Here is a 13,572-nt window from a genome sequence, read left to right as displayed (position 1 = left end):
ACCCTGATATGTCTCTCTGACAATCAAACAGGACTGCAGCACCTGTAAGCTGGCCACCGTCACTTGCCATCTGATCCCTTCTGATGTGAGTCAAGTGAATGTATCATTCATCCTGTGGAAACCAACGTTCATAAAAGTAAGTGGTCACATTGCACTAGGCAGTTATGGAATCCGATCATTAAGTATTAGTTCACTATTGGTGTGTTTGTGCAAGCCACAGCATTGCCGTGGAAAGAACATGAAACTGGGGAGGGAGGTGTCTGAAAATGTGACCCATGACCAGCTGTGTGGGGCTCATCTTCCCCATCTGTCGATAACAAAGTTGCCACCAGAGTCCCCTGCCAGAGGCAGTGTCCTAGGTCTCTGTCTTCCTCAGTCTGTGCACCACAAGAGAGAACTGCTTCTCTGATACTGGAGGTTATGCTTATCTTAATAATTTGAAACCTGGTTAAGGTTCAAAAAGTAATGGAGTGACATTTTTTTGACATCATTAACAAAAGAGAGAACTTGAATACATTATAGAATAGTGATTATTTTTGAAATTTCTATGTGAGTATATTCATCATCCCCCACAAAGCCACATCTATCTGAATGCAGGCTGTTTGAAAACACAGTTTCTTGCATTTGGTATTTTTTGTTTCTCTTTAAAGAAATATGTAGTCGATCGTATGAAACTGAGAATTTTAGGTTCGGTCCCATTAAGATGATATTTTGGCAAGTCGTGACGTTTTAATATTGCTAATTTCATGCACAATCCTTAATAAGTGTGTACACGTAGTCCTCACTGTTGGGATGTGAATGTAGCTGTCCCAAACATAGAGGCGTGAGAGGCAAGCGAAGTTTGAACTTTGTTTTTCTAGAGAAAAATCTGACTAGAAATCATTTTGAAGTTTCTATTCGCATTCTATAAGAAGGATCTAAGGGACAGTTTGGGGGGAGGTGGGGAAGAAAGGAGGAGGTGCCCCTAGGCATCACTGTATTAATTTCACAGAACAATTTCAGTGTTTTTTTCTATTTTCTTTTTCAAAAGTACACAATGTATTTGGATCCTATCTACACCTCACTCCTTCTTTCTACTTTTCCCAGAACCACCCCCATCATCCTATCTTCCTTAGAAAACCTTTTATTTATTTTTTAACCCACCAATTGTAATTAGTGCTGTTCATATGCATGGGTGTGAGGTTGATCCACTGGGACATTGGGGAACCCACCAAGGGCCACGCTCGTAGAAACACTAAATAGATTTAGCAGACTGTGTTTCGTATTTACTCATAGGTAACAATAATAATGAATAAAATAATGACTGGAAAAGGAGTAGGGATTTATGGGAGGGAGGGAGTGATTTAAGTATATTTTTAATTTAAGACATATTTTTTAAAAAGAAAAGAAAAGCGACTTTCCCTACCCCAGTAGCTATCAACAGTTGCTCTACTAGAGATGGGAACTAGGAAGCCTCTTCCCCAATCCATACTGGATCTTTAGTTGCCTTGGTCTTGCCGGACCTTGCGTGGGTGGACTGCAGCACATGGGATTGTTGGACTGCTCACATATGACCATCTCTCACCTTAATTAGCACGGTCCATTAATAACGACTCCTACCTGCCTTTCAGACACATTTTTCCAGCTTAAATCTCACTGTAAAGGGAGAACTTCAGAGTCAAAACACATCGCTGGTTTTAAGCAGCAGCAACCAGAAGCGAGAGGTAAGTGAGGCTGTGTGTCTGAAAACTTTCTGCTTCTCACTCCAGACTGTCTGTGGTGTTCTGGCAACCAGAATCTAGGGGCATGATTTTCTCATACTGGAAAAATTTCGATGTTCCACCTGGGTGAGCCGGACTGTATAAACTGTAAGATTCTGTTTTGAAGGGCTCTACTTTTTGGCGATAATAAATCTGATATTATTGGACGTTTTGAGTAAATGAAAGGCATTTTCAAATGTAAACCTGATGGGTTTTTTCTTTTTTTTTTTTTCCTAGACAGTCATGCGATTAATTACAGTGTTTGGTAGAAAAAAAAAATATAGCCTGCAATAACTCCGGGCTCCGGGAGTTCTAAGGGGTGTTTATCAGTGTTAACTGCCTGGTTTAATCATTTTCAGCTGGCTATTCAAATATCCAAAGATGGACTTCCGGGCCAAGTGCCGCTGTGGGTCATCCTCCTGAGCGCCTTCGCTGGACTACTGCTCTTGATGCTGCTCATATTAGCACTGTGGAAGGTAAGCGCCACGGCCACTGTCCCTTTGTTCCAGCCACCAACAGCAAAATAGATTATGAGTTATCTATGCTTCCAAATAGAATATGTATATGCATTTAGATGATAAGCAAGAATTTTAAAACATGCAATATCTCATATCGTGAGTACTACACATCTCATTTTTGCAAAGGAAAAAAAATGTATGCCCCAATTGGAGACTCATGTACCCCAAACTCCTGGAGTAACCTCTTTACAGGGAGGATTACTGAGGACTATTTAGTAATAAACTAAACTTTTAGTAAGGGTATTTATTACTTTTAAAAGTAAGAACAACAGCCGGGTGGTGGTGGCAAATGCCCTTAAGCCCAGCACTCAAGAGGCAGAGACAGGCTGACAATGCCAGCCTGGTCTACAGAGCGAGTTTCAGGACAGCCAAGGTTACACACAGAAACCCTTCTCAAAAAATAAAATAAAATAAAATAAAAACAACAAGAAAGATTGAATTCCTTTGTTGGTGAAGGACATCAAGACTGAGATGAACCTTTGTTTTAGCTCTAGCACTCTATCTGCTTTAAAGATGAAATGCTTCTTTGGTGCACAAACAGAAAACCCACATTTTCTGCAGTAATTGTGTGGCTGTATAAGGAACAAGTATAGAATAGTCAGCGGGTGTGCTGAAAAATGGGAAGTTCAGAGACCCCCTTATCAAATCCTTTTGGAACACCAAATGGGAACCTCTTTTCTCCCAAGTTAATCTAGATATTTACTGAGACGGTTTAAGGTGAGAAAGGTAAGAACACTCCATTTTCAAACAGGCTATGATGATAGCTTTTGGGATGGATGAACTTACTAGAAAAATCCATATAAAAGTTGAATTCAATGTTTTTATTAATTAAATATGGAATTTGAATTCTGTCTGGCATTAACATGCTCCTATATCTCACCACTGCTTTGCTAGATAAAATTATGCAAAAATGGAAATGTGGCTACATGTTCATTTTTCTAATGTACAAAAACAGAACCATTTAATTAAATAGTTTCTATAGCAACTTACTCTCCTATTGAGCTATGGCAGTCACCATCCTTCCTGGCTTCTGTGATGACAAACTTCATCTTTGGGGGATTTCCTTCAAGGAGAACATGCCCAAATAGCATTGGATTCCATAAATGGAATCTATGATTCTTCCCCAGCAATGTCCCAAGACACAGGTCACAGTCAGTGTCCCTTTCTTCCTCTGAAGTTCCTGGATGTCAGAGCTCTCTGCAATACCCAGCTTTGCCACACCGTGGTACCCAAGGCCTGGTTTACAGCTTGTGTTGCCACACAGGCTGTGATTTCCCCACTGAGAAGCACCTCTGCAGCAGACTGGGCCTGATGTGGCCTAGTGTGACCTTCCTGTGTGAGCTGACTAGTTGGAATACTACTTGGGAAAGAGAATAGGAAAGCCAGGGCTGATATTTGGATGGATTCTCTCTGACTTCACACCTCTGCTTAAAGCAAGCAAACAAGACGGAATTTTCCCCCACCTGCTCTTCCACCCTTGGTCTGAAAAAGCCTGAGTGTAAAAATGAGAACATTTACCAGTAAATTTTGCACTGATGTATGCTTACAGCTTCTAAGATCTTCTTTTACCACCCACAAAAGGTCAGTTAATCAAATCCGGGCTGTCAAAATGAGTGTGTTTAGTTAATTCAAATACCTCAGTAATAGGCTTTTAAATTAGAACTGGGATTTCAAGGCAAACGGGGGAGCAAGCACTTAGTAGGTGATTACTTTGTGCCAAGCAATCTCCCTTAATGCATCTTCACTCTTATGAACCTCAGTCCTGTAGAGGAGGAAGTGAACATACAGACAAGTTTCGCATGCTTACCAGGGCCACAGAGCCAGTAATGTTCTGGATAAGATTTTGAATATTTATTCACTGATCTCATTCTGTGGTCCACACAACAATTTTTGTAACCATGTATTGTAACTGCGTTTTATACCTGTAAACATTAAAACAAAGGCAAGGTAGCTGGTAACTCCCCAAGAGTATCAACTAGTGAACAACTGTATTCAACTAACAATTATCTCCAAACCTTTGTATTTTTTAGATAGATTCCATTGTTACACAGCACAGGGCCCTGGGTTATAAATTCTTTGAAACATAAGTTACTTAGTTTTAGAATAAAAGTTCCTAATCCAATTCAGAGTAACATATAAAGCAGAATGCCACAGTCAGAAGAAAAATTGTGGGAAACTAGAACATGTGTTTTCAAGTTCTCTAACTTGATTTGCACCTATGTCAAAGTCCCCCACTGATGAGTTATTACTCCTACAGCGTTGTTCCTCATCCAGTGTGATTTATTGAAGGAAAACGGTAATCCCCCATTACCCCATCTTAGTCCTGGGATCCAGTCAACTGTACTATAATGTAGTATAATAAGATGCTTTGAGAAATTAAAAAAGTAAATACATGTGCCTAACTTTTATTTTAACACAATGTTATAATCACTCTATTTTATTTTTCATTATTGTTAATTTCTCATTGTGTGTGAGACTCTGTGCTGCGGTGTTTCAGGTGTACAGACCTACGGATAAGGGGCCGGGGTAGCGACGCCACACTTCTTCATTCTTTATTTTCTGCTATTCATTTATCCAACACTTGCCCCACGTTTTACACTGATCACGACTTTGCCCCCCGGGTTTTGAACTAGGGTAATTCTAAAGAGGATCATTTAGGATACAGAAACGAAAGCGGAAAAGCAAAACCCTAGAGAAAAAAACACTTAACTTTTTGTTTTTCGAACCCCGGCTAATTGTCTTGTTTTAGTTTGTAGGAGTTACAAATTACATCCCCTTAATCTCTGGTCTAAATATCCAGCTTCCCGTAATAAAATGCATGTTTATAGGATTTGTTGAGTGGAAAAGATGAGATCACAGAAGTTCAGGCTCAAAGATGGTCATTTAGAAACATTTTAAAGTGAAGGGGACTGGAAAAGGGGCTGGTCTTTAGAGGAAAAAGAGCCTGGTGGGCAGCCCGGAAGAATCAGATTTTTTAACGATTTTTAAATTGAATCTTTGGAAATTTCATGTACCCTAATTCTGCTCACCTCCCAGACCCTCCATATTCTCCCCTTCCCACTGCAGTGTGCCCCCTCAATGAAAATTTTTAAAAAATCAAACCAGAGCAAAACAAGCAAACAAAAACAAAAGAAAAAAATGAACAACAACAACAAAAAAAAAACGAACAGAAAACCTCTTCTCTCCTCTGTCTTTCCTGCCGCTTCAACCCCTCTTTACTCATCCTGGTGGCATTGGAGTTGCAGAGTCCCACACAGCACACCCTTTTCTTAAATACTCGCCTCCCACTCTGGGAAAAAGCCTCCCTGATTTGCTGTCCTCAGGGCACATGGGCAAAGGTGAAAAGGTGATTGGTATCCAAGTCCGGAGCTTCCATAGTTGCCTCATAGGAAATGACTGGTGTTCAGGAAAACCTAACCTCATGGTGGTTTCCAAGTTTGTGTTTTCTGTTACCGCCCTTTCCTCATCTTCTAGCAACTAGATTCTGGCAGAAACCAGCCCTAAGTAAAGCTTCCTAAGTTGGAAGTACTTATTGCTGATCATTCATCCCTCCACGTCTGCAAGGGCTCAATCATTATATATTAGGTGTGTAGCCCCAGGCTGGGGAGGGAGCTCAGTCAGCAAAGTGCTTACCTTATCAACATGAAGACCCAAGTTCCAGGCAAGAACACACACACACACACACACACACAAACCCTTCATGATGGTTAAGCAGTGGTGGCCAGAGTGAAGACATAGCAGAGCAGTTAAGAGTATGTACTGCTCCTACAGATAACCCAAGTTCAGTTTTCAGTACCTGTGTCCATTGTCTCCCATCTACATATAACTCCAGATCCAGGGGATCCGACACTTCTGGCCTCTGAGGGCACCAACTCTCACTTACACATTCCCACATACAGATACAGAGACACACACACAATTGCACATAATAAAAATAGATCTTTAAAAAAAAGTTGTGCATGTTGGCATGGAGTTATCTATAATGTGCTGATAATCCCAGCACTGGTAGTGGAAAGAGTACCCCCCCCCCCCCCCCCCCCCCCCCGCAGGCTTCTCTGGCTATTCAGATTAGTCTAACAGGCCAATGAAAGATGCTGTCTCAAAAAGCAAAATCAACAGCACCTAAGGCACTGTGCCCAAGTTTAGCTTCTGTGCTCTGCATGCAAATTGCACCACCACCACCACCACCATTCAGACATACTCCCATAATAGCACACTCTGGGAAATCCATAGCTAGTCATAAATAGATCCACGTGATATGAGCATGCTACATTTCCAAATAATTAACTAACTCAAATTAAGAAAAAAATTAGAGTACACAAATTTTAAAAGATACTTTCCTAGTACCCTTAGGTGTTTTTTTTAAGTATTTAGTTTAAAGAAGATTAAACTAATTAAATGAGATTTAATGTATTCACAATTTTTAATACAATGTCACTTCCAAAGTCATATCTAGTGTCAAATGTTTTTATAATATAAAAACATAAGGCTGATAACTTTTGCTGATGGTTCAGTGACAGAAAATAATGAAATGTGACTTACGTTAGCCACATGTGATTTCTTTTCCCTACCCTCAGTAGCTCTATTTTCATAGGTAAATGACACGGGGTCTTTCGAGCAACCTCTCCCGGAGAGCTTGTGTGTAACATTCTACCCACTTAGAGACATCCAGATTATTCAGATATTTTCCTGGCACCTTGCTCATGGCCGTCTACCAGGCTCACTGTAACCTCTAAGACTTGCAATATCTGAGCATTGGTTACTTGATGGAAACGTTTCTGGCACTTCAGAACAAATAACGACAATGACAATGTAGATTCATTGTCATTCGCTTGTCTCACACTTCCCAGAACGCTGCTTCTTGCACACATGCACGGTTTTTCCTAGGTAGCTGGTGCAGTGAAATGGCCAAGGACGAAGTAGCAGTTTGACAGATATTATCTAATTTGCATTCAGTATTAACTGGTCAGATAAAATATGCATCGGTTATCTGAATTAATTGCGTGCCTGGATTTTATAATGCATGATTACTTAGATTATATCTAAATCGATCAGCATCTGTTGCCTGAATTAAAATAGTTCATTGTGTTATATTTTGTATTTTCTCAACAGATCGGATTCTTCAAAAGGCCGCTAAAGAAGAAAATGGAGAAATGAAATATTTTACAGGAGAAAAAAAGAGGACAGTAACGATTATTCAATGATCTATTCTCAGGTTTGCCTCAATCATGTGAGAAGAAATTCCGAAATACAACCAAAGACATGGTCACATGACTATATGTCATTCATCATCCAGCTGCTGGGATTACTCCCTTGGGAAAGTGACAGATCGAGTATGATCCAAAAAAGGGTACCCAAAGATACGGTTTAGAAAGTGATGCGAAATACTTTCAATAATTGCTCATTTTTGTTGAGTAAGTGAAATGACAAAGGGTTTTAAAGAAGAATCCCCAGTCCACGTATGTTCATGTGTTTAGATGCCACGGGGAGCATTCAAGGGATGCATGAAAATAGCTTTGTGTTCACCGAAACAGTGACTCTCAGCGTGATGTAAACTAAGCTCCTCTTGATGACACCTTCAGCGGGGCTCTCGGCGTTTGTAAATACCAGCAAAGGCATGGAGTGGGAAAATCGCCCCGTTCTAATGAGAAAAACTGCCCAGCAGAGCCCATATCCAATATGGACTGAAAATAGGATGAAACCACAGTGACTCCTTGGGTTCTGTAGTTGGAAACAGTGTTTTCCAATGTGCTTAGAGCACAGTGCAATTGAGTTTAAATTCTATGTCGAATAGAGAGAGTCATTTAAAAACAAGTGCACTGAGTCTTTTCATTTAAACTTTTACAAAAAGTAAAAGTGCTTAATTTATATCGAGCTCTAGAACACAAACCTCTTTTACAGGAAAAAAAAAGCAAACAGACACTTAAAACAGTTTGGGTAGCATAACAGTGATTAGTTATGAAAAAACATAACTAATGTATGTGTGATGCCCAGAGGCTTAATGAACCATAAGAACAAGGATAGAAAACCCAAAAGGACTAAAGTCACCTTTGCTGAGCAGTTGTTTAATGCTGGGGCTTCCAGATGTTACACTAAAGTAGGAGACTCCTCAATGCTTTGGTATAAGGTTCTTTTAAAACCCCAAAATATGAGTGTTTGTTTTTGAATTTTCCAAATATGTTTCATGTTACTATTGACAAAGTAGTCTCCGGAGCTAGTTTTAGATTTACCAAGAACACACTGATTTCAAGCAAGGCATCTCAGAATTTAGAAAGAAACCAAGAAATGTAGTTTAAAGAATCTATACTTTGAAAACTTAACCCAACAGAAAGATACAACTCAGCTGTGTGTACTTCTGTGTGACTGAAATAATCCCTACGGGCCTTGAACTCTGCTGTAATTAAGTCCCAGATGCTCCATTTCTAAGATAAATAACAATGAATGAATGTATAGTATCTTCATGTGTGAACTACTGCTGTAACATTTGCTGATCCTACCGCCCCAAAGCCATGTCTCTGCTTGATTGAATACCATAAGAACCAGAACCTGTCAATACTCCAAAAGAGCTAGACTCTACTGTCCTCAAAACACAAAAAGCCAACAGAGAAATTAAGTGTTTGGGGTTGGATTATTAAAAAATGTATTTCTGAGGAATTATCTTAGGGCCAGGTTCAGCCTACCTTTCAGCTTTCCAGTCCTATGTATAAGATCCTAAGGCATAGGAGATGGACATGAGGTTGCCACAGTCATCCTTGGCTGGAAAAAGGTGGACAGGAAACGAGAAGAAAGAAGGCGTGTTCTCCATTCTTACTGTCTCTCGCCGGCTGCAGAAGTAATGGCTTCCTCCTGCTCTTCTTCCCCCACCAGAACTCAGGTGTTTCTTGCTCAGTTACCATGCTGCCCAACTCCAGCACACTCCCGCTCAGCAGCCCTACTCCTAACTCCATGTCTTTGGAAATAAAATTCAATCGATACATTTGGATTCATATTTGACATCAGGGACTACCAGGGACTGAACTTTGCACACTGAGCTCTACGTGTGCATATTTAAACTAAGAATGTTGCTAAGCCAAAAGGACAAAACAGAAATGAGGTCATTTTGAACTTTTAAGGAGAGTAACAGCAGTCTGGCCAGATAAAAAGGTGCCAATACCACTTGACGACCAGTTTTTAACCTACATTATTCCTGGTTAGTAGTAAATATTTAAGGAACCAGATATCTCTTCTCTACTATCATAACTGAGTCTCTGTGTGTAATCATTTGCATACACATACATATACCATTTAAACACAGAGCAACTGAAGAATAACAAATGACAGAACTTACTAAGATAGGAAAAGAATAAGCACACAAAAGCAACACCAGGGATGGAAGTTTGTTTTGGTTTTTTTTTTTTTTTTGGCTTCTCATAAGTCTTCACTTTCATTAATATTTAAGTTTTTAAGATTATTCAGTATTTTGTAAGTTAAAAACTATGAATGCAGAGGCTTTGAGTTTTAAAAAGATAATAGATGCCCAAAATTAGCTTTATAGACATATTCTAGAACATATAAATAAGAAATTAATAAATTATGTAACATTATTTAAGACAATAAAATTGGGCAATACTTAGGACTATTTATGAACTTACAGATTAAAATAAATCACCAAATATCTTGTATCTTTGATGTCTAGAGATGCAGATCAATGTTCACCATCTATACACACACCTAAGCACACTCTCTAACCAAACTTCAAGTTATGCTAAAAAATTTGGTTGTATCAATCCAAGAACTTAGAATGCTATAGATTATTTATCCTTTAATTTTAAATGTCTAGGATTAATCATCCTTAAAATGAATAAAGCGATATGAACGTGCAGGAGGAAGGAGTTGAAAGCAAGAAAATACAGAGGGTAGCCTGCACGCCACTAAAAAACAAGAGCCACTCAGGAGTCACAGAGAAACCTTCTCAAGACACTCCAAAAAGAAAAAGGCAAAGTGAGAAGTCTTTAGCAATCATTTCTAGCTTTTGTTATCCAATTCAAACATCAGCAATGCAATTTTTTAAACTATTTTTCTCTGAGCACTAGGATCCTTGACAACTTAGACCCCAAGTACTTTCTGTGGCATATGTATACTTGAAGAAAAAGCTTGTAGAAAGAGAGACTTTTATAAAATTTGTTTAGGCAGCCAGAATGATTTTTATCTATAAATATAGATATATGAATATATAAGTAATGTGCATATATTTTTCATAGAAAGCCTTCTATTTTCTTGTATAAACAGGTTTAAGCTCAATTGGGAAGCAGAAATCTTTGTATAAAATAACTTGTGATAGAGTATCACTGTATTACAATGTGCTCATAGTGTTTTCATTGAACACACCATCAAGTCCATATGAACTCCTATCCTACTCTGCACGATGCTGAGCAAAATAGAGGAGGACCTAGGGCCAGAGCCCATCGCATGTACCAGTGCCAGAATCTACCTTGTGTACCAGGTGTAGTTTGTTGTCCAAAGAAAGTGACTTCGGGCAAATAATTGTTCAAAATAGCATTTTGTGCCCTCTTCATTGGTTCTTAAAACCCCTCAAGCATCCTTCTCCCCATCACACGTCTCCTCAAATGGTTTTCAGGAAGATTGCTTTAGTAGCTTGTTACTAAGACGTGTGCTCCTTTTACAGTGAATGCCAGCTTCAGTGAACAGATCATTCACTCCGGTTTTCCAACCCAGATTCCTTAATGGCACTCCAACGGGTTGGCATGGCACCCCACAGTACTTGTACTTCAGAGATGCAGCATCCTTCCTTGAGAAGTTTACAACCATATGGGCCACTGTCCTATGAGATTCTACGGGAGAAACCGGAGAGATTGAAGCCTTCAGCAACTGGGTATTTTCCTTATCCTCACCCAAGAGACAGTTCTAAAAGCTGAAAGAAGGCTTCGTCCTCAAGATGCTGTTGTTTAGAAATTGCAATATGCAAATTAATTGAACATAAGGGACTTTAAATGCAGATGACACTTCAAAATGCATAGCCTGGGCTTTTGCTTCCAACTGGACAGTGGTCCCCAAGCTCTAGCTACCCACAATCTAAAAACCACCTCCGTCCTTTAAGTTTGCTGAATGGAAAGACAAAGCACATTGCAAAAGGCCACAGTCAAGGCTGGGTGTGGCCCCATGGTTGAGTGCACGGAGCTCAGGCAAGGCCCTGGGTCTGAATTCTAACACCACATGAGGGGAACGGGTATTATCATTCCACCATTTCTCAAATGGAAGTACTGTAGTATACTACTAAAAATTACATAATTTTAGAAAAGAATTTAAAAAGCAATAGCATTAAACTATAGAATTAATTAAATTCCAGCATTAATCTTATGAACTATTCAGTGTCTTTTATCCTCATTATTAAAATTTTACCTCGAATTTAGAAATTCGGAGTAAGACATTTAGCCATCACCAGTAAGGAGAAAGCAGAGAAGCATGTGGAGGCAGGCAAGTCCCAGCCCTATGAAAACACCTGGCCCAGGGAAGTCTAAAGTTCCTAACCTGTGGGAAGAGAACCTATGAGAGTCATGACGAGAAAGCAGGGGCCAATGACACTCAGTGCTGTGACTGTGTTTGGTTAATTGTGCTTCAAGGTACATACTTAGAGAAAGGAGTGTGGAGTTTATATGCAACAGTTTGAGGCTGAATATCTGATCTCTCATTCATTGGACTTATGCATATAAACTGGGGACAAAAAAATCTTAAAAGAAATCTTCCTAATGCCATCAGAATGAAAACCCACCCATTGTGTTCATCATCAATTCCTATCAGCATAATTGGTCCCCATTCCTGTATTCAAGAGCTGGAGAGAGCTGGAGGAAGGAAGGGGTAGTGAATATTGATTTTCCTTTCCTCCATAGAGTAGCCATAGTGAAGGAAGTCACCACATGTAGACTTGATGTCACATGATAACTTATACTTTGATAAATACAAAAGAAATGGGGGCAGGCGAGGAAATGAAACTACCTACCTATCTTGATTTCTACCGCCCAATCCATGAAAATGACCAGAGTTTCCTGAGACTCCATGTGTCCCACCCCACAGCACACTCAAACGTACTTGTCACTATATGAATGGAAGTGTACTCTTATTGACAGATTGACCCCAGGGAACTTTCTGGGGTTAACATATCTTAAGAGTCATGTGAAGACCATTGTCTGAAACCACAGTCTGTAGATTCTTCCTTCTAGAGACATTCCATGCAGGTCCTGGTGGTTAGCATTTCAGTCAGAGTTAACGTGCTACCCTCGCCCTGTAAGCAGCCAGTCCCAGCTGCAGGATTAGGAAACACTGGCCTGTTGGGATGGTGTCCTGTTCGTTACTACTGTGAAGCTGTAAGACTGTTGCTAGGCTGTGCGCACCATGTATACATCTTATTAAAAAGAAGAATATTGCACTTAGTAACTACTGCCCTGGAGCATCCACCATACTCCCCCCGCCCCACATTTATACATTGCCTAGTTGAAAGTTATTAGATTGCTCATTTTCCTAACTTACCTCAAACTGAACTCATCAAAGGGACAACTTAAGGGTATGTGCATAGACTTATTAAAAAATGATTAGATAAAAAAGCTTCATTGACATTCAAGTATAAAGAACCTTTTGCATAGAAATTCATGGAATCTGCTGCAAGGTGACAGTCATGTACAAGGTATAATTAGAATTCGCTGAGTGTGTGAAAGAGTATTTGGATGTTCTGTGGATGGCATATCCTGTACACTATTCTGAGGTCAAAGGTTTGATATTTTTGTACAGTTCTATCTTATCTTATGCATCAGCTGTGTAATTTACGTCAAGGTAAATGAGCATCCTGTTTTATATCTTAAATAAAAAATGACTCAAAGAAGAATGTGATTACTGTGATTTTAAATACATATTTTCTCCAGAATAAATGGGACTTCTTCCAAAGTACCAACTATTTGTTTTTTTTTAAAGCTCCATTGCAGCTTTTACTTGGTACTCTACAAGGAAGAAACAAAGAGCAAATTAAGCATGTCTGTGGTGTTTCCTGTACAAGATGCAATGTGATTGTCTTGCAAACTTGAGACAAAAGCCACAGAATCTATATGACTGTTTGCCTTCTCCTAATGAGATGATTTAATAATACATCTTTTACTGTATAATAGGTTAGACCACTGAGGAAGTAAAATAAATCTCAGCTTTACCCACACAACCTAAACACAGATCATTTCTCTGACCTTGAAAAGTGAGGAATTTGTCTCCATTGGCAAGCAGGCAGTTCTGGAGTGGACACCAACCAGCCCGGCAGCTTCTAATTCAATCCAGGA

At 39.5% G+C, this 13,572-nt stretch overlaps 1 protein-coding gene across 1 annotated transcript in view; it reads left to right on the top strand.

The window, feature by feature from the left end:
* The window catches only part of Itga1 (integrin subunit alpha 1), a 142,828-nt gene extending 129,695 nt beyond the window's left edge, over window positions 1-13,133 (top strand). The window contains exons 26-29 of the mRNA XM_050152810.1: window positions 32-136; window positions 1,611-1,703; window positions 2,099-2,215; window positions 7,370-13,133. Of these exons, the coding sequence (XP_050008767.1) occupies window positions 32-136; window positions 1,611-1,703; window positions 2,099-2,215; window positions 7,370-7,414 (360 nt within the window). The 3' untranslated portion in view covers window positions 7,415-13,133. The remainder of the gene's footprint in view (window positions 1-31; window positions 137-1,610; window positions 1,704-2,098; window positions 2,216-7,369) is intronic.
* Window positions 13,134-13,572: the final 439 nt, after the last annotated feature.

This window comes from Alexandromys fortis, unplaced genomic scaffold (genome assembly GCF_014885135.2).
Source record: "Alexandromys fortis isolate MF-2015 unplaced genomic scaffold, M_Fortis_MF-2015_v1.1 scaffold_73, whole genome shotgun sequence".
Taxonomy (NCBI): domain Eukaryota; kingdom Metazoa; phylum Chordata; class Mammalia; order Rodentia; family Cricetidae; genus Alexandromys; species Alexandromys fortis.
The sequence above is the reverse complement of the archived record's forward strand: the minus strand, read 5'-3'. Positions and strand labels throughout refer to the sequence as shown.